General features: G+C 42.1%; 1 protein-coding gene across 1 annotated transcript; it reads left to right on the forward strand.

Moving 5' to 3' along the window:
* Nucleotides 1-9,475: 9,475 nt before the first annotated feature.
* On the forward strand, nucleotides 9,476-13,087 carry NEUROD1 (neuronal differentiation 1). Its single transcript, XM_032419168.1, has 2 exons — nucleotides 9,476-9,650; nucleotides 11,257-13,087. Exon 2 carries the CDS (start codon nucleotides 11,268-11,270, stop codon nucleotides 12,336-12,338), a length of 1,071 nt encoding a protein of 356 aa, XP_032275059.1. The 5' UTR covers nucleotides 9,476-9,650; nucleotides 11,257-11,267; the 3' UTR covers nucleotides 12,339-13,087.
* Nucleotides 13,088-21,551: the final 8,464 nt, after the last annotated feature.

Raw genomic sequence — 21,551 nt, forward strand, 5'->3', positions numbered from 1 at the left:
AGAAGGTAAGGCTTTACTGACCAGATCAGGGGCTAAGTGGGAAAAAGGTTCCAAGATGACACATGCACATATGTGTGTGAAGAAGGGAGCAGACAGAGGATATCAGTGAGTATATGTGTGTATGTAAAACTAAGAAATACTAACATTTAATGTATAAATAACCCCAAAGACCACATCCAGTGCGCTTTCTGAAATAGACAACTTTTACTACAGGGTTTCCATAAAACTGACAATGACTTTCTTCAGAGAAGGAAAAATGGAACTTCATTTTTCTGCTTTTAAACTATGTATGCATTTGATGTAGCTCCTTGTAAGCCACCCAAATTGAAACACATGTGTTGTTGACTTTTGGAATATTTTCATGTTTAGAAGCTAAGAAGATCATCAATAAATTAATTATGTTAATAAGAGATGCCAGTTACAGCCTTTCCCTTTGCCCTCTCCCCATCTCCAGGTGAAAGTACACTCCTTTAGGCAATGAGTTTGCTAAGGAACAAGGACTGAGTTGCAATTAAATAAGACAGTTTTTCCAAATAAAAACAAAAATCTTTGATTCTTTATTAAAGGCTAAAGTAGGAGCATGTTAAACAAGGATTACTTGTTTTGAACTAGGTATGGCCAGAGTCAAAACAATTTGAGCACTTCAAGGAAAACAAATTTTAGTGAAATTCTTGAATAAAGAGCTTTCAATGAGAATGGATAGTCCTATGATGTAGAACAACTTATCTGTATGATTTCCTCCAACTTGATCAATTCTTATCAATTAGTTCACTATAAAACCTGGATGAATGTAACTGACTAAATTACTGGTTATCATTCCCCCATTCTTTATTTCTAGAAAGACTCAGCAATTTATAGAACAGTTGTATTTATTAATGTTATTTTTAGATGAATTGAATGATTAACATCAAGCTTAAAACTATTTGAAGCAAAATTAAAGTGTGTGTGTGCATTTACACAACATATAAATAAATCTTAGTCATCTCCTTTTATTGGTACAATGTAGTAGCTAAAAGGTACAAGCTTTGGAGTTAAGTAGACCTGACATTGGGCATATTACCTGACCTAGTCAATTTTTCTCAACTGTCAAATGAGAGTATCATAGTTGTTAACTCAGTGCACCTGAATTGTCTTAAGTGCCCATTAAATGTGTGTTGTTGTTCTATTACCTGCTTTGCAAAGTAGGCAGTACTCTTAGATTGTAGTTTTTTAATGGGTTTATAAGTTCTTATTGAATTAAAGTCAGAGAGTTACTTCTGAGGAAGCCAACAATATTCCCACAAGGTTGTAAAGAATCATGGTGTTTGGTGGCCATTGGGTAATTTGTGTGAAACTAGGCTGTGGCTTCAGGGTAGTCTTTCTAAGTCTATTGAAATATGCTCTCTAATTTCCTCTGCAACCAACTTAATTCGAGTACCACCATCTTCTGCTAGGAAAGCTGCAATAGCCTCCTATTACCCAACCCACCCTCTATGCAATCAGATTTCTAAACTGGTTAAAATGATCTTCTAAAAATGTAAATCTTACTCAAGTCTCATTCATACTGCTCCCAACAGCTCAAAGCTCTTCAATGGAAGGCAGGTTCTGGGACCTGTCTTCCTTTTTGCTACCTCACCTCTTACCAATATCCCTCCTCTTCTTAGTGCTACAGTGAATGTTTTTAGGTTCTTAAACTTCCCACCCTGCTCTTGCCTCCGGTCCTTCACATATATTCTTCCCCCTGCCTGGAACACTCTTCCCTAGACCAGCCACCTTCACTGGGTAACACCATTCTCATTGCCTCAGCTCTGCTAGTGGGAAGCTCTCCCACATTAGTCTTTTGCCAGGTTCCCTTGTCCTCAGGCTTATGGACTGGTGGGTTTTATTTTCCTTTCCTGCACTTATCTCAAGTCAGATGGGTGCATACTCTCTTGTGAGTGAATCTTATTAAATTCTCTCTCTTTCACTAGATAGAAAGCTTTGAGAAAGCAGACTAATGTCTGTTTCCATGTATGCCTAGCACCTAAAAGCACAGTGCTTAGCACATAGTGGCACTTGATATAGATTGCAAAATACATTTATTACTCAGTGAAGCAGGCAGTTTCTGAAAGGAGGGGAATACAGAGACAAGCTCTCCAAAAATAAACTGAAGCCACTTTAGAGTCTTTGCTTATGACCCATCCTGGCTCTCTACATTTCTATATCCCAGCATTATGAACCAACGTGAAAAGATAGGACTCCTCCCACCCCCCCATTAGAGATGATCAATCTTTTCCATGTCAAGCCATATGAGGTAGGATCCAGGAGTGAATGCAAAGGAGGAAAAAAAAAAAAAGCCGTATTTGATTTAATAGAGGGCTGCTTTAAATCATATATTCCTCTCTCAGCTTAATTTTTTTAGTTCCTTAAAAAAAGTTCTCCACATCTAAGATAAATAGATGAAAAGTCTACAAGATGCATGGCTTTCTCCTTGAACCATCAAAGCATCTGAAAGTTTCAGTAAATGATGGTTAGAGAGAGAGCCTCCCTAGAGGCTGGACCCTCCTCAATCCCTAGCCATGTATGCCACCACCTCAGGACCTGTCTCAAAGGTAGGCAGAGAGATTGTAATCTGCATAATACAACTGCAGCAGAGCATGATGCTCCAGCCTCCATCCAAAATATAACTCCCTTAGGCTTTATTCATCTCTGAATGTCAATATCAAGTACTCATTTTTTCTTCTGTGCCTTGTTACTTCTCAAGTGCTGTAGGTAAAGGCATAAAATTAAGTAACATCTCACTCTCTCTCTCAACCTCTTAAGATGCATGAACTTACAGATTCCTTTCAACACTAAGCATGGACCAGAAAGAGTATAAAAGTGCTTAGAGCACCTGAGGGGACTTGGAAAGATGTCACTAGTGGCTAGAAAACAGAAACATGTAAAGGGTTGGTGGAGGGCACAGCAGACACCAGGGTCTAATTTATAATCTTGGCAATATTGGCTGTAATCTGCCTCATCAAATTAAACAGTTGTCAAGGAAAAGAGAAAGTTATGTAGAAGCTCATATAGTTACCAATGGGTAGAAAAGAATTTGTCTTACATCAGGCAGCTATGGATGCCTCACCTCACAGGTTCTCTCACCATATATCAGGATCGTAGGGGTGGCCAATTCCCTTTGAGATAATTCTCAGCATTCATACTCCTCTCCCTGATGCTTTTCTGCTCCCTCTTTTTTCTTGTAGAGCCAGGTTGCCTGCTTAGTGAAAGAATAAGTCAATGAGTATGAGTGATAAAAGTCTCAGATCATCAGATCATCTCACAAAGGAGCAAAGATCTCACAGGAGGAAAATAGACTGAGGTATTTCTCCATAACCTGGGAAGTCATTTTTAAAATCTAGTCCCATTGCAAGTAGATCCTGTTATAACATCATTATTTGTAAAATGCCTAGAGCTTAGGCACATTTGTGTTACTTAGGTATGTATCTATGTGTTTAAGTATTTATCTGTTTATTATTAGAGCCTAACTTCATAATCAGATTGTCCTGTTTGGGCTCCAAAAGTGGCTTGTCACTGAATAAAAGTAATTTCCCATGGCAGGTGCTCTCAGCAGGTGGCTGCTCACAGTACCTGCATCAAAAAGGTAGATTTAGTCAGAGATTTTATTTTAATATGAAATCTGTATTGCAGCCTGAGCCACTACTGGGTGATGTGCCAAAATTCATGTCTGCAGCATGATTTATTATGTGAAAATACCACAGAACTAATCAGCGGAGTTACTAATTAATACAAATCTGCATTTTTTGCATAAGCAATTAGTGCAAAGAGAGAGCAGTGAAAGAGGAAGTTTGACTCCTTTAATCTCAGTGCCTACTCAAGCAGAAAGACCCACCAGGGCCAAACTCCAAGATCTACATTTGGATTTCCCCCCTTTGAGTAGTTAAAGACATAAAAGGTCAAATTATCAATATTTAATTCAGGTGAAAATATATTTGTTAAAGAAAAAAGAAAACATTTTATTTAAAGAAAGTGCGACTCTAGGTGTAAATTCTTGAATCAAAAATAATTATATATTTCCATTTCAGTAAAGTCTGAATAATATTTAATAAGGATTCTAATTGCTAATAATGACATCTAAAAATTACATCAATAACAGGGGGAGGGGTGTGTGGCATATGTTTCTAAGATGCTGAAATCACCAAAGGTGCTTGTTCTTCTGAGTCACATCTCTACTAGACTTTTCCCAGTATATTGTGGATATCATGTGTATTAAAATGCAATATTCTAAATCCAGTATTTAGATAATGTGGCTCACCAAATCTGAGCAAATAATGCCATTTAACTTCAGTTGGCTTATTTCCCCATTAATTTAATAGAAATTGTTTATAATATGAAATAACTTGAGAGTTGAAAGGGTGATGGTGATGAAAAAAGATTTATGTCATCAATAAAATGTACACTCCATACAACAAAAGCAAAATTAAAAAATATTTTTAGATGTTTTATTATTTCTGTGCACAGCAAATAAGAGTTCATTTTGATCTTGGTGCTGTGTGGCAAACAAGTGCAACCATCTTTCCGAAAGTTATTCAATATATCATTTCTTTGTTTCAGGCTTGCCAGCTCAAACGATAATTTAAGCCCTTCCCTCACCCCTAAACCTGGATATCTAGTTTTCCAGGAAACTTATTCTGAAAAGAAGGTGGCTAATTAAATGCAGATTTACAGGGCTCTCTCATTAAAAGTTCACATGTGGTGGTCAATGGTTTTGCGAAAGAAGGCAAATAGGAAAAAGCAAAAGCTGCTGGAAGGGGGTTTTTTTGAATCTTAGTACTGCGTATTTCAAAGCCGGCGAAGTGGGAATTGTCCACGGTGCTGATACCTTGAGGAAACTATTTTTCCTACAAGCTGCCTGGGGCTCTAAACCTGGCTCGCCTGGCTTCTGTGCAATCCAGGAACTTGCCGGGTCTCCTCCCCCAACCCCGCAGCAGCCATTGTTCAGGGGATGCTTAGGCGTCGTCCGTGATTCTCTGCTCTCCGTCCGGCAGCAACACTCAGTTACCGGGGCTTGTTGTTTGCTTGTTGCTTTCGGTTAAGGCGAAGGTTGGCAAACACGGGGCGCTTGACAGTTACCCAGCCCCGCGGTCCCCTTTAGACCTCAAGCTGTTGCTCAAGGAGCACGAAACAGACGCGCGCCCTGTTTACTCTCCCCAGCTGAGAACCGGAGCGCCCACGAACACACACTCATGCACACACACTTAACTCACATAACCCAACACACACACTCACTGACACAAATCAAAGACACATCCACACACTCCCACATTCACATACAATCACATACGCTCATACATTCATGTACCCACTCCCATTCACACAATCTCACACTCTTATACACTCATATTCAGATTCACACACACTTGTACACTTAAGTACATTCACACACCTAGCGCATCTAACGCACGAGGCCTTGGGCGATCATGTGGGTGACCTACGCCTGCCATAATGCTCAGAGCTGCGTTGATTTTACATTGTGGATATGCGTGTTGGATGATTTAAGGAAAGCCCCTCACTTCTGACCGAGAATCAGAGACAAGGTCCCTCTGAACCCTGTAGGCGCCGTAAGGGGAGCCACCCAGGCCCCAGCGGGACAAGGGGAACGTAAATAATAAATAAAAGAGCACAGGAAGGCCGAGCTGGGAAGCCCGGTGGTACTAAATCACTTCCCAAATCACAGCCGCGTTGTGCTCCATCCAATAGCTCTAAGCGATTTGTGGGGCTGGGGGTTGGAATCAATTTTTTTTTCCGTTCTCGCAGGTGCAATATGAATCAATTATCTTAATTAAGATTATGCCGCAAGCCCAGGAGATTTGGGGAGGACGGGTTTTGCGCTCGGGGCGACGGCGAGGCATTTTAATAGCTTCTCTCTTGCTCCCGGCTTTCCCCCTGCCGCCTGGCTGTCGAGCCCGGACAGCTCCAGCCTCTGGCCAGGACCTGGGCGCCCAGTGGCCTCCCCGGGGGCGTAGGCGAAAACCTGGCGCCGTGCCGGCGATCTGGGGGAAACCCATAACATTCCCCTCTGGCTTCCCAAAGGCCTCTGAGCTGCCGGGCCTAGGAAAGACCTACCTACAGCTTTCCGGCCCTAGGCTTCTTCGGCCCCAGCGCCCTACGGACTCGCCCGCCCCGAAGTCTCCCACCACCTCCCGCTTCTGGAAGAGGATGAGGCCAGGACACTCCCCTCCTGGGAGGGGCAGGGAGAGGACTCGGGCCCCGCTCGAGGTCGATGGGGCCACCCGGGCTACTCTTGATTCTTTCATTGAGCGCAAGCCTCCCTTTGCAAGAGCAAGCATCTGTTTCCGCGAGAAACAGGTCACCGCCGGGGACGCCGGCCCTGCCCCTGCTCTTTATCTAGGCCCGGTGAATGCGTCGAACACCCCACCCCCACCCGCACCGCCAGCTACACGCTTCCCGCTCCCTACGTCCAGACCACACGCCTCCATCTCGCCTCCCCCCGCCCTCTACACAGTGCCACACGCCTCCCTCCCCCCCCCCCCATTCTCCCCGCCCAGGCCACACTCCCCTCTCCCCACCCGAGCCACACGCCTCCTCCCGCTCCCCTTCCCGCCGGCACTCCTGCTGCCGCTTTAACGGCCGGGACCGCCCGGCCCGCGCCGCGCGCTCCAAGCGGGAACCCGGGGGGCGACAGATTTGGGGCATTGCTCGAGGGCAGTGAGTCATGAAAGCCGCTTTTGTTACCCGCGCGTGCGGTTCGCGTGCCGCTCAGCAGCCTGCAGCGCCCAGTGGGGACAGGAGCTGGAGGAGTAACGCTAACTGGCAGCGCGGGCAGAGGGAAAGGGCGAGAATTTAGGCAATCGGGAGGGGAAAAGTGTTCAACTGTCGAAACAAAGTCCAAAGAGGGAGAGGAAAATAAGGAGGCGGGGGCGGCGACTGTGCCTTCTACTGAGCCCCACAGCGCCCGCACTCCATACTCTTCCAGCGTTACCGCCACCACTGTACTCTGGCCCCACTTTCTCGCCCTGTCTCCTCTCAACAAAAAGCACCTCAATCTAGGTCTAGTCTGCACTTCTCCCCTCCGGGCCTGACTACTAGTCTGCCGCCTCGGGGAGGTCCAGCTTGGGCTCTCTCTCGGCGCCAAGATTCCCTTGCTGGGGGATTGACATTCTCCGCGCAGAGGAGGGTTTGCACCCAAGCTCTGTTGGCCGTGAGGCTCATTAAGAACCACAGTGAGACCGAACCTCGCCAGGTCTCTGGAACATCCCGGAGTGGTCTTTTCTTTGTACAAATCCCAGGCCTGGGAGAACGACGGACACTGGGATTAGGGGTGAATTTATTTGAAAGAAAAGGAACGGGTCTACTAATTTCTGCACTTTGCGCATTTGAGTCTCGGATGGCCAAACACCCGGTCCTTTTCTGCCCTGGAACATCTGGTTCCACCAAAAATCTCCTGTATTCCACAGGATGTCGCAAACTGAGGAAGTTTTCGCTTCCCGGGGGAGGAAGGATCCCCCAGGTCATCCCCGAGTCTTTGGACAGCTTGAGCCATCTCTTCCATTCGCCCCTAACATTTCCCCTGAATCTCCTCTAAGACCGAGAAAGGAGAGCCAGGGCACCAGATGCACATCCCCGCCGCACAGTGTGCTAGCTTGTGGGGCGGCTACCGGGAGAGTGGGGGGCCCTTGGTCCAGCCCTGCAGCAAGTGTCCTCAGACCTGCGAGTTGTGGACCCGCCTTAACTTCGAGGCCCCTTGAGTTTGAACGCAGAAAAGCAAAAACTCCTTACAGCTCTGCTCTTGGAAACCTAGCATAATTCATGTCATGCTTTCTGCAGCGGGTCAGGGTGTCCACCCCTTTATTCCCCTTTCAGATTTGCGCTGGACGGGGAAGGCTGCCATAGCCACCTTCTAGACACCAATGATCTCCTTAGGACCCTCTTCCCCTCTCCACTGCATCGCCCCTCCAGTTCCCAGAGGCACCTAGCTTCAGTCGCTCAACCCTGATACTGTTTGCAAACTCAAGGGGCTTTTAGAGCAATTGCCTTTAAATAAACAATCCAAGTTGGACGCATTCATTTGAAGGGGCTACCTGTCTGGGAGGGATAGGGTGTTAGTTAATGGATTAGAGACGAAGCTGGTGGAGAAGGAATGGAAAAGATGGGATATATAACTAAAACCTGCCTTGGTAGGAATGAATAAATAATCACCATTCAAACACAAATATAGTTCCTTCAGAATTAGTCGGGAATCTCTATGATCTTTGCTTGATGTGCAAGGTGGAGGTCGCGTGAAGTCAGCGTCTTTGAGGTCTGGAAGAGTCATGGCCATCAACCTCTTCCAGAGTTGTGCTAAAGGCCTTTCTTGAAAGAGGAGCAAAAAGACTCACTTAGCATAGGCCCGTTGCATCCTCCCTTTGAGAAGGCTTGTCTGAACCAAGTACCTACTTACAGGCCTGAGAGTGTGGAGTGTGGAGTGCCAGCCTGTGGCAAGGAACAAGGTGCATCCGATGAGGGCATCCTTTGCAACAATCCAATGGCCTTGGCAAAAAGGCAGAATCCAAGCATCAGAGGAGTCCCCCAGCTTTCACACAGAGAGCTCTTGAGGCCGAAGGAGCCAGACTAGCTGGCGCTGAGGACCAGGACCTCTGTGGGGAAGTCTCCAGGGACAGAGGTAGCTGAAGGTGGGGGCACGCCGAGTTGCATTATGTATGGTGGGGTAGAGTGACAGGTACAAACTTTCTATGCTGTGGAGGGTGGGAGTGGGTTATACAATTAAGGAGGCTAGAGGATTAGCATCTAAGCTGATTTTACAGATGAAGCCATTTTTACATGGCATATATGTTTTCTTGAGGGTTTGGTGGAGATGAGGAGAAGCCACCCTTTGGCGCCAATAAGCAAAGCGTCTGCCAAGAGGAGGAAACCCAGAGATGGACAACTCAGAGAGGGCAGAAAGTCTTGGTGCTCTGGAGACCAAAGCCTGGACGAGGCATCCAACGGAGTCAGGACGCTTCACTGCACGCCTCAGTCTCCAGGCTTCTGCCTCTTTCACCTCCGCCCTACTTCCCGCCCCAACGCGGGCCACTCACTCTAATCTAAACCCAGTCAACGTTAGCTTTCCCGCTCCCTTCCCTCAATTCTCCTCCCCCTTGCCCCCTCTCCCTTCTGCCGCCTGAAAGGGTTAATCTCTCCTGCGGGTAAAAACAGGTCCGCGGAGTCTCTAACTGGCGACAGATGGGCCACTTTCTTCTGGCCACAAAGGGGCCGGAATGGAGCGCTCCGCGGCATACAAATGGGCAGGTCACGTGGTTCCCGGCTCCTGGCTGGACCGGGAAGACCATATGGCGCATGCCGGGGAGGAAGGAGATGGGGCGGGGGTAGAGGTGGGGGCGAGGGGAGCTGGAGTTGGAGGAGGGTGGGAGAGGAGCAAGGCTGAGGGGGCGGGCGGTGGGGGAGGGAGGAAGGGAGCGCTCAGCCTGGACGCGTGCGCAGGCGCCGGGCGCAAGGACCTGCTAGCCGCTCGGCTCCCCGCCCCGCCTGCGCTCAGCATCACCAACCCGGCTATATAACCTGAGCGCCCCGGCGGCCGGGACACGAGGAATTCGCCCCACGCAGAAGGCACGGCATCCGGAGGCCCCAGGGTTATGAAACCATCACTGCTCAGGACCTACTAACAACTGCAGGTAATTACACTTCTTTCGTTTTTGCCTGGGAATAAAAGCAGTAATTGAAACCGGATGTACCTACACATATTCTGAGCGTGTGCGTTTGCGAGCGTGTGTATGTGTATTGAAACAGGGATTCCTCCCCATGATTGCAGGCAAATACGCACACATTTCGACTCGCGTCGCTCAAATACCCACCGCAGGCTTTTTAATTTAAAAAAAAAAAAAAAATGTTTTAGTGTTTTGGTTTTGAGGGAGAGAAATTATAGGAGTATCTTTGGATTTTTAAAATAATGCACAGTAACTGTGATTATTTGCTAGTGGTGATTTCAAAGTCATGAAAGCAAATAACTTTCTCACTTCTTCCAGTAAGGAAAAAGAAAAAAGAAAAGCCCTGTTACCAAGATTTGTTTTGTGTGCATGTATTTTATGCACACTGGAAGTGCCAAGTTACTTTTTCAGTGAATAAAAGGGACATTTGATACCCGGAGTATACACACCCCGGAAAATAATCCCGTTGACAGATAATTTAGTTGGGGGCGGGGGGGGAGAATGTGGAGAACGAGAGAGGAACCAACTCGGCTACCTGTTACTGCTCCAGAGGCAGCCAAGTCCCCAGCAGCCACTGCAGGAGCCAGAAATTCAGTTGTCTCACTAAAGGCTTTTTATTTTCTTTATTAGAAGCGGCAACTTCTCTATTGCCAATCGCTGACCATTATAATTACTCAATTTTTTAAAGAGAGGTTTGAGGCGAAGTTTGAAAAGCCCCAATAAAGAGCGGGCGGCCCTTTCAATGGGCTGTTTATTAGAGAGGAGCCTTCCGCACCTGATCCCAAGCGCGTGGAAGGGTGCTCTGCGCTGTGCCCCCAGCCCTGGCCATGTAGCTAGCGCTTTTGTACAAGGTGGAAATTCAGCAGAGGGACAGCGGTGGGAGGCGAGAAAAGAAAGGCGAGGGTGGGATGGAAGACCCCTGCCCACTTTTGTTGCCAAATGTTTCGTTGATGGTGAAATAATTTGGTGGAAACTACTTTTTCTCCGCCATGCATTTGCCCTTCAATCTCCGGTTAGTATAATCTTCTTAAAAATCACTGCCACCGTTAGTAAATTACGTAATGGCTCTTCAACTGTAATCGCTAAATACAAGAAGCCAGGGCAGAGAAGGGAACAAACAAAATTGCGATTTTCAAACTCATTTTTTGTGGAGTTGTGACTTTGAACTCATGCAGATAAACGTGAAGTAGTTGGGGGGAAAAAAAACCAAACATGAAGTAGTCGAAATGTATGCTCATTTTCACGCATATTATTCTGCCACATAATCACCATAAACACACTTTCACCAATCACTAGGAAACATACACACAGCAGTGTACATATACACATATTTACTCCCTCCCTCACCTCCAGCCCTGCCCTGTCTCCTATGTGTCAGCGGGGCACACACACGCCATTATAAAACACAGCATTTAACTTTTTCTTAGGGGCATCCATTTTGTAATGAGCTGGAACTTCTCTTCACGTGCATTTCTACAAGGTTAGGGAGTGGGAGCTGAAGGCATAGGTAGTTTTTGAATGTCGCGTTTTTCTCCTTTTCTTTCTGTTCCTCTCTCCCCCCTGTTGAATGTAGGAAACCGAAACATGACCAAATCATACAGCGAGAGCGGGCTGATGGGCGAGCCTCAGCCCCAGGGTCCTCCCAGCTGGACAGACGAATGTCTCAGTTCTCAGGACGAGGAGCACGAGGCAGACAAGAAAGAGGACGACCTCGAAGCCATGAACGCGGAAGAGGACTCACTGAGGAACGGGGGAGAGGAAGAGGACGAAGACGAGGATCTGGAAGAGGAGGAAGAAGAGGAAGAGGAGGATGACGATCAAAAGCCCAAGAGACGGGGCCCCAAAAAGAAGAAGATGACCAAGGCGCGCCTTGAGCGTTTTAAGCTAAGGCGCATGAAGGCCAACGCCCGGGAACGAAACCGCATGCACGGGCTAAACGCGGCTCTGGACAACCTGCGCAAGGTGGTGCCCTGCTATTCCAAGACGCAGAAGCTGTCCAAAATCGAGACGCTGCGCCTGGCCAAGAACTACATCTGGGCTCTGTCGGAGATTCTGCGTTCGGGCAAAAGCCCTGATCTGGTCTCCTTCGTACAGACTCTCTGCAAGGGCTTATCCCAGCCCACCACCAACCTGGTTGCCGGCTGTCTGCAGCTTAATCCTCGGACTTTTCTGCCTGAGCAGAACCAGGACATGCCTCCGCACCTGCCTACCGCCAGCGCTTCCTTCCCTGTGCACCCCTACTCTTATCAGTCGCCCGGGCTGCCCAGTCCGCCCTACGGTACCATGGACAGCTCCCACGTCTTCCACGTTAAGCCGCCGCCGCACGCCTACAGCGCTGCGCTAGAGCCCTTCTTTGAAAGCCCCCTGACTGATTGCACCAGCCCTTCCTTTGACGGACCCCTCAGCCCGCCGCTCAGTATCAATGGCAACTTCTCTTTCAAACACGAACCGTCCGCCGAGTTTGAGAAAAATTATGCCTTTACCATGCACTATCCTGCAGCGACCTTGGCAGGGGCCCAAAGCCACGGATCAATCTTCTCGGGCGCCGCTGCCCCTCGCTGCGAGATCCCTATAGACAATATCATGTCCTTCGATAGCCATTCACATCATGAGCGAGTCATGAGTGCCCAGCTCAATGCCATCTTTCACGATTAGAGGCACTTCAGTTTCACCATCCCCGGGAAACGTACCCACTGTGCTTACAGTGACTGTGGTGTTTACAAAAGGCAGCCCTTTGGGTACTATTGCTGCAAAGTGCAAATACTCCAAGCTTCAAGTGATATATGTATTTATTGTCGTTACTGCCTTTGGAAGAAACAGGGGATCAAAGTTCCTGTTCACCTTATGTATTATTTTCTATAGCTCGTCTATTTTAAAAAAGTAATACGGTAAAAAAAAAAAAAAAAAAAAAAAGCACCACAAATTTGGTGTAGCTGTATTCAGATCATATTAATTATCTGATCGGGATAACAAAATCACAAGCAATAATTAGGATCTATGCAATTTTTAAACTAGTAATGGGCCAATTAAAATATATATAAATATATATTTTTCAACCAGCATTTTACTACTTGTTACCTTTCCCATGCTGAATTATTTTGTTGTGATTTTGTACAGAATTTTTAATGACTTTTTATAATGTGGATTTCCTATTTTAAAACCATGCAGCTTCATCAATTTTTATACATATCAGAAAAGTAGAATTATATCTAATTTATACAAAATAATTTAACTAATTTAAACCAGCAGAAAAGTGCTTAGAAAGTTATTGTGTTGCCTTAGCACTTCTTTCCTCTCTAATGGTAAAAAAAAAAAAAAAATTGCACAATTTGAGCAATTCATTTCACTTTAAAGTCTTTCCTTCTCCTTAAAACGAAAACCAGATCCATAACTCTTAAGAGGATCCATAACTCTTAAGAGGATAAAAAAAAAAAGAGAGAGATGTAGTCCCTATCAAAACATATCAAAACACATTACTTGCACAAGCTTGTATATACATATTATAAACAAATGCCAACATACCCTTCTTTAAATCAAAAGCTGCTTGACTATCACATACAATTTGCACTGTTTCTTTTTAGTCTTTTACTCCTTTGCATTCCATGATTTTACAGAGAATCTGAAGCTATTGATGTTTCCAGAAAATATAAATGCATGATTTATACATAGTCACACAAATGGTGGTTTGTCATATATTCATGTAATAATAAATCTGAGCCTAAATCTAATCAGGTTGTTAATGTTGGGATTTATACCTATTGTAGTCAATTAGTACAGTAGCTTAAATAAATGCAAACCATTTAATTCATAATTAGAACAATAGCTGTTGCATGTAAAATGCAGTCCAGAATGAGTGCTGTTTGAGATGTGATCCTGGTACCACTGGAATCGATCTGTACTGTAATCTTGTTTGTAATCCTGTATATTATGGTGTAATGCACAATTTAGAAAACACTCATCCAGTTGCAATAAAATAGTATTGAAAATCCAACCAATTGTTGCATTTCTTCTTAAAGTGATTTTTAAATATAAATAATTCCTAAGCAGAATAGTTGCTTTATTTGCTGAATTAAAAAAAATACTAAATGTATTTGTAGAATAAAATAAAAGACAAAAGTTTACTTTAGCATACTCTCTAGTCTGTTTATCTTGGTTAAGGAGTCACCAGCTCCTTGTAGATAATGAAAGAACCTAACTCATATTTCATTATATGCAATATGAGTCTGGGGGGTGGGGTGGGGAGACAAATGGTTGTTTTGTTTTTCTTTGTTTTAAGTGTCTTCACTTCCAGCTTTCTGTTCTTTTAAATGATTATATTATGTTTTTCCCATTTTTTTTTAAAAAAAGGAGTAATTAATTATTAGCAAACAGACACAAACAAGTGCCCTAGCTTAGTTTGTCTATACATTTGAAAATATATAAGAAAACCTTACCATTTTCTTAGTGCTTTGTTATTTGTACATTTTCTTGAACTGAATTGCAAATCAGTACTATCACAAAGTACCATTGCACTTGGCAAGCCAATATTATACAATAGTACTATATAATGTAGTACTGGTTTGCAAACCAGTACTATCCCAGAAGACAGTTATGTACCTTTAGAAAATGCCAGGGGGAAATGACTTAATTAATTTAAAGAATCCAAGAAGTGGCATTTTGTAATTATCTTATGAACATCTTGTGATGATTTCAATAATTCTTTCCAGAAGAAAATGTAGTGAGTTATTTGTAGAACTCAATATACTACAAATAGTATGTTCTTTGTATATATAAACATACTATATATGTTGTATATATACATATACAAGAACATACTATTTGTAGTATATTTTAAGATGATACAGTTGTGTCCCTTCCCTTTTTGGAACGCTAAATAGAACTCTGTGGAAAAACTTACAGATGACTCTGTCTATTGTTAAGTCCACCAAAAAAAAAAAAAAAAAAAGAAGTTTGGCATTTCTCTTCCTCTGGATGTATTGACTGACAGGAATGCTTCCTAGGGAATAACATTTTGGCACTTGTGTCCTGGCTCTACCATGGTGCTCTGATTACTGTCATTAGTAACTCCATTGTTCCTCCTCTGATTCGGATGCCACATTGGATGGCTACCTCTCTTCCCAAGCTTGTTCCTTTAATCTCCTTCTCATTGGTGATTTAGGGGTTCCAGAAAGCTGACCTCATTTAGCAAACTGCTCCAGAAAAATGTGAGTAATCTAATGGACAGGAACAATTAGCCATACTAATAACATTGCCAATGGGGCTATGTCAAGCTGTGACAGTAGCAGTAAGGAATATTTCAACATTCAAAGATGTTTGAGTTCAATTTAAAATATATCATTTTAGCATGTTTTCCATCAGCCTTCATCAGATGACAGAAATACTTTTAAGTTAGTCTCAACTTTATCCAAAATGCAATAATCTCATTCCAAGTGAATCAGGGTTGTTATTTTGAAATCAAGCTGTTGCTTCTAGGATTGCTCTCACTGTTCTTACTTTAAGAGATGTACTGCTGATAGGCTATCTGAACAGTGTCAGCCTTCCAGCCTAGGGAACCATGAAGTGAACATTCAGATCTATGTGATCTCTTCAGCTGCTTAATTTCACCTATAATTAATATTATAAATCTTCATGCACGCTAAAAACTGTTGTTGTAGCAAACAGAAGAAATAATAAGAGAATGCATTTTAAGGATTCCAGCTTTTAAAACACCAAGCAAGGAAATCTATATTGTGGATTTTTTGTTGTTGTTGTTTGGTAAGGTAGAAATGCAGACTCTAAGTTTTTTTTTTTTCCCCCTTTCATTTTGCCTATGTAACTTCATTCTAAAACATAAGGATTCTTTCAGTCAGTCAAGGAGTAACTCACATGCCACCATCTTTTATTCAACGGCAGGCACAGCTGTTCCTTCTGCAGGGGAGGTTTTAATTTATGAAAATGATATTGTTTATGCATGAATGAACTGAATGCACTCTGCATCACACACAGCACTTCCATCTGATCAGAGAAATACCACAGAACCAGTGCCAATGTCAGAAACATATTCTACAAATTTACTCACTTAAATGTTTAATGAATATTTGGAAGACATTTTCAAACCACAAGAAACCTTTTCAATTATCTTTTTCTTTTCTTTTTGAATTGCCACCAATATTTGAAAGAGACTCAGTTTTTATAATTGGCTAATGCCTATATCTAGCTAATAGGGAAAAAAAATGTTTTACTAAGTCAAAACCAACCAAAAAGAAGAAACACTGGCAGCTTTGGCTTCATTGGAAAAAAATATTTTCTTAGTGTTGTTGTATATTGCTTGTTATGAGTAACATTTAGGGTTCTATGTGTTCTTTCATCTTGGACAATTACTATTCCTATCAAATACAAAGCTTAGATCTACTTATCTAATGTGAAAATGCTCTAAAGGGTTATTTCCAGAAAAAAACTGGTATTTAAAATCAGCAGTCAGTTTCATAGTGGGAGATGAAATTTGGCTAAATATTTTAACCAGTGCATAATTCCTTTTGAATAGAACACTGCATAACTTAGATTTCATTTACATCACCAACTGCATTCATACAGTATGATCTATCTACTTTTAATCCTGAAAAATACAATTAAATGCAAATTAAAATGAAGAATTATAATATCTTAAGAATGTTCTGATAATTTTAGGTTTATAATATGGTACAGTAAAATAACGTTTGCAACAAATTGTAAGTGTTCTAATGTATTAATCTTAAAAAACTCCCTATGTTTTTACATTTGAAAGTCTATAATTCTTACAAAATTAATGCATTTCTGAAAGAAGCTAGCAATTACTAAAATGATATATGGATCATTAGCTAGCAGTTTGAAGCAAGTTGTTTTAGTTCTATAATTAAACAAGAGATTTAAAGTGAAAATATCTATTCAACAATTAATAAAACTAGGCTTCAAATGTAGACTGATTTCGTCCTAATGAGAATTGTAAAATGGTAAAGCTGTTCTTAAACTACGCTAAAGCCTCCTCTCTTCCCTTTTCCTCTCCCTCCACCACCACTTATTTCCTAAAAACTATCTAAATAAAATCTTTAACTCCAGGGTCTGATAAAGAATAAAAGAGCCAATGCAACATCTTGTGGAACACCAGGGCTGAGAACTCTTGTTGCTACCATTGCACAGAGGCATTCTGGCGTCAGATACATGGTGATTTGTATGGTGGCATAATCACTGGCTCTTGGCCAGGCATTATGTTTCAGAGGACACTATTGTCAAGAACCATTCAACTAGAAATGTGCACTGTATGCACTCAGAAGTTGAGATCATCTGCCTTCCCATGTCAGGAAGAGTTTTGTGCTGGCAATTGACTCATAGACTCTTCACACACACTAACACTTGGTTCAATGACTCTGATGGAATTAGCTGGGTAACCAAACTAGTGGCATTGACAAGGCCACAGCCCCTGGGGACTTCTGTTTAAATTGCGAAACTTAAAATATCTTAAAATGCAGAGTATTATGTAAATGCTGGACTAAATCCTCGGATACATTAAATGTGGATTTGGCCATCTAAACATTACTGTGCTATTTGCCCAGCTGATATAGAGGTAAGTGGATGGTGACAATAATCATTCTTATAGATCCCCAGGTATAGAGCAATCCAAAGGGATAGATAGATTGTAAAATAACATCTAGAGATCAGAGAATAAGTTTAATCTCACATCTATGAGGAAACTTGGTAACTTACTTTGCTGTTAACAAGATTAAAAGCTAACCCTGCTTTAGGCTTTGATGCCTTAAAGACACACCTCCAGGAAGGTGGCCTCACATGCTTACTAGGTCAGTGCTAAGTGCTAAGTGCTCTCTGTTCATTACACATTTCATAACCAAGCAGCCCTGTGCCTTATTTTACAGATGAAGGACCTGCAGGAAGCTGGGATACCTGGATACTTATATGACTGGTTTCCTTTCTTCATTCAGGTTCTGGTTCAAATGCCACTTCCTCAGATCCTCATCTAAAGTAGCAACCACTTTCAACCTCACCAAAATCAAAATTATATTGCCCCCTCCCTTTTCCAAAGCATTTATCTGATGTTATCTTGCTTGCTTATTTATTTCGTTTATTTTTATTTTATTTATTTTTTTTTAATTTTTATTGTTATGTTAATCCCCATACATTACATCATTAGTTTTAGATATAGTGTTCCATGATTCATTGTTTGTGCATAACACCCAGTGCTCCATGCAGAACGTGCCCTCCTCAATACCCATCACCAGGCTAACCCATCCTCCCACGCCCCTCCCCTCTAGAACCCTCAGTTTGTTTTTCAGAGTCCATCGTCTCTCATGGTTCTTCTCCCCCTCCGATTTCCCCCCCTTCATTCTTCCCCTCCTGCTACATTCTTCTTCTTCTTTTTTTCTTTCTTAACATATATTGCATTATTTGTTTCAGAGGTACAGATCTGAGATTCAACAGTCTTGCACAATTCACAGCGCTTACCAGAGCACATACCCTCCCCAGTGTCCATCACCCAGTCACCCCATCCCTCCCACCCCACCCCCCACTCCAGCAACCCTCAGTTTGTTTCCTGAGATTAAGAATTCCTCATATCAGTGAGATCATATGATACATGTCTTTCTCTGTTTGACTTATTTCGCTCAGCATAATACCCTCCAGTTCCATCCACGTCATTGCAAATGGCAAGATCTCATTCATTTGATGGCTGCATAATATTCCATTGTATATATATACCACATCTTCTTTATCCATTCATCTGTTGATGGACATCTTGGCTCTTTCCACAGTTTGGCTATTGTGGACATTGCTGCTATAAACATCGGGGTGCACGTACCCTTTCGGGTCCCTACTTTTGTATCTTTGGGGTAAATACCCAGGAGTGCAATTGCTGGATCATATGGTAGCTCTATTTTCAACTTTTTGAGGAACCTCCATACTGTTTTCCAGAGTGGCTGCACCAGCTTGCATTCCCACCAACAGTGTAGGAGGGTTCCCCTTTCTCCGCATCCCCGCCAACATCTGTCATTTCCTGACTTGTTAATTTTAGCCATTCTGACTGGTGTGAGGTGGTATCTCATTGAGGTTTTGATTTGGATTTCCCTGATGCCGAGCGATATTGAACACTTTTTCATGTGTCTGTTGGCCGTTTGGATGTCTTCTTTGGAAAAATGTCTGTTCATGTCTTCTGCCCATTTCTTGATTGGATTCTTTGTTCTTTTAGTGTTGAGTTTGATGAGTTCTTTATAGATTTTGGATACTAGCCCTTTATCTGATATGTCATTTGCAAATATCTTCTCCCATTCTGTCAGTTGTCTTTTGGTTTTGTTAACTGTTTCCTTTGCTTTGCAAAAGCTTTTTATCTTGATGAAGTCCCAATAGTTCATTTTTGCCCTTGCTTCCCTTGCCTTTGGCGATGTTTCTAGGAAGAAGTTGCTGCGGCTGAGGTCGAAGAGGTTGCTGCCTGTGTTCTCCTTTAGGATTTTGATGGACTCCTGTCTCACATTGAGGTCTTTCAAACATTTGGAGTCTATTTTTGTGTGTGGTGTAAGGAAATGGTCCAGTTTCATTCTTCTGCATGTGGCTGTCCAATTTTCCCAACACCATTTGTTGAAGAGACCGTCTTTTTTCCATTGGACATTCTTTCCTGCTTTGTCAAAGATTAGTTGACCATATAGTTGAGGGTCCATTTCTGGGCTCTCTATTCTGTTCCATTGATCTATGTGTCTGTTTTTGTATTTCGTTTATTTTTAAATCATCTATCTCCCACTGTAGAATGTGGGCTTCATAAGAACAGAAACCTTGTTTCTTATTTGTTGTTTCTCTGGTACTTAGAAGATCTAGAAGATCCTCAGTAAATATTAACATTCCAGGAAGATCAAACCACACTAATCTAATGCTAAAGCTATGTTATAAATCAAGCCAGTTTAGAATGGGAGAGGACCACAAATGATTCTCAGCTCAGTGAAAGTTATAAGCATTAATTCTAGAAAAAGAGAACAATTAACTAGTTTCTTTTTTTAAAAAAGATTTTATTTGTTTATTTATTTATTTATTTATTTATTTATTTATTTATTTATCAGGGAGAGAGAGAGCGAGGCAGGCAGAGGGAGAAGCAGTCTCCCCACTGAGCAAGGAGCCCAATGCCAGACTCCATCCCAGGACCCTGGGATCATGACCTGAGCCAAAGGCAGCCGCTTAATGACTGAGCCATCCAGGCAACCCTTGACACTAGTTTCATATAACATGACACCAAACACCTCTTCCCCACTCCTTTTGAGGATAAAAATCATGAGTTATCAGTTCTTTCTTTTTATTTAATATCAACTTGTTACATATGATTTGGAACTGTAATAAAAGAGGAACTAAAATATTATAATTATAGGCTCTTTCCAGACCCTGCCTTTTTTTTTTTTTTACATTCCTTAAGAACTTGAATGCATGCTACTTTTTTTCCCTTTCTGTTCACCATTCTTTCAGCAACTGTTCTTGTTCTATTGTTAGTGTTATATAAAATTGTCCCAAACTTCCTTATCATCATTGAAGGATTTAGATTATAGCATACCAGAATCTAACCCATAAGGACTATGCATGTAGGCCATCAATGAGTTTGAGAATTGGAGTAGCATTCAACAAATTAAAAAGTAAAATAGGTCACCCATAGATAGATGATAGCTCAGATGCAGAAATCCACAATATAAAAGAGAGTACTGTATTATCACAATAGTTGTTAGTTACACTCATCTTCCTCCAAGGTATCAGTTAGAATAGAAAAGTGGTAAGTTTGTGGGTAATGTGATCTTCTTTGTCAATACAACACAATGAAAGAAGAACATAGAGTGATTGTTGTCAGCAACACTAGGTATGCATTTTAGCACTACACCTAAGTTATTAGGAAAGGTGCTTAGGGACCAGAAACATCGAAGGATCAGTATTCTTGGGAGGTGATTTAATTTAAAATCACTGAAAACCAAAAGATAACTAATGTTCTTTATAGTCATGATATTTATGCACAGTATGTGCTATTGGTTGAGATAAATGCTGATGAATTACCTAACCTATAATTTCTACTTCAAAATGTTCACTGTGTAAACTTAGCACACCAATAATATTTCTTTAGTGTTCTCTCTGAATGATGTCAGTTAGAAGATCATCCCCACTTTGGGTGACGTCAGTGAAAGGGTATTACAATGCTTAAGAGACTGTTAATTCCTTACCACTGGTGTCACTAACAAGTGTAGTGCTTGTCTACTCATAGCAGGACATTATAAATTTATAATCTGTGGTAGGTTGCAGGTATGTGACCAAATACCGTTCACATCCAAGACTGGAGAGGATAACATAGCATTCTAAAAAAGGAGAGTTGGGCTAACTTCACTTGTCCTTGTTAGATACTGAATAAGCTTTATTCCAGCTGGTGATTAAATACACGGTAAACAATAGTAACAAATGCATGCAAATTATAACTGGAATCTAAGTAGGGCTCTTTACCAAAATATTTCTTTACTAAAAGAATTTCTTAGTTAATAGAGGCAAGGCTGCTTATTTGGATACCTTTAAATTCCAACATGAGATTTTTGGTTATAGAAACTGTATTTTCATGTTTCCTTGGCTTTGACTAGTACATTAAAAATATTAAATAATGGGATCTTTTGCTTCCCGAGGTTTCATTTTTGCCTAATTAACTAAAAATTCATTTATCTTACTTAAAATACATTGTATATATATATTGTACTGGGTTGAATAGTGCTCTCCCCCAATTCCCAAAAATTCATGTTCAGCCAGAACCTCAGAGTGTGATCTTATTTGGAAACGGTATCCAAATAACACAGCCTAATATGTAAGATGTAAATTAAGATGAGGTCATATTGGATTAGAATG

This window comes from Phoca vitulina, unplaced genomic scaffold (genome assembly GCF_004348235.1).
Source record: "Phoca vitulina isolate PV1807 unplaced genomic scaffold, GSC_HSeal_1.0 scaffold1, whole genome shotgun sequence".
Classification (NCBI taxonomy): domain Eukaryota; kingdom Metazoa; phylum Chordata; class Mammalia; order Carnivora; family Phocidae; genus Phoca; species Phoca vitulina.

Bases quoted from the DNA above. Each gene is read 5' to 3' on its own strand.
- NEUROD1 (XM_032419168.1), top strand. From the start codon at position 11,268: ATGACCAAATCATACAGCGAGAGCGGGCTGATGGGCGAGCCTCAGCCC.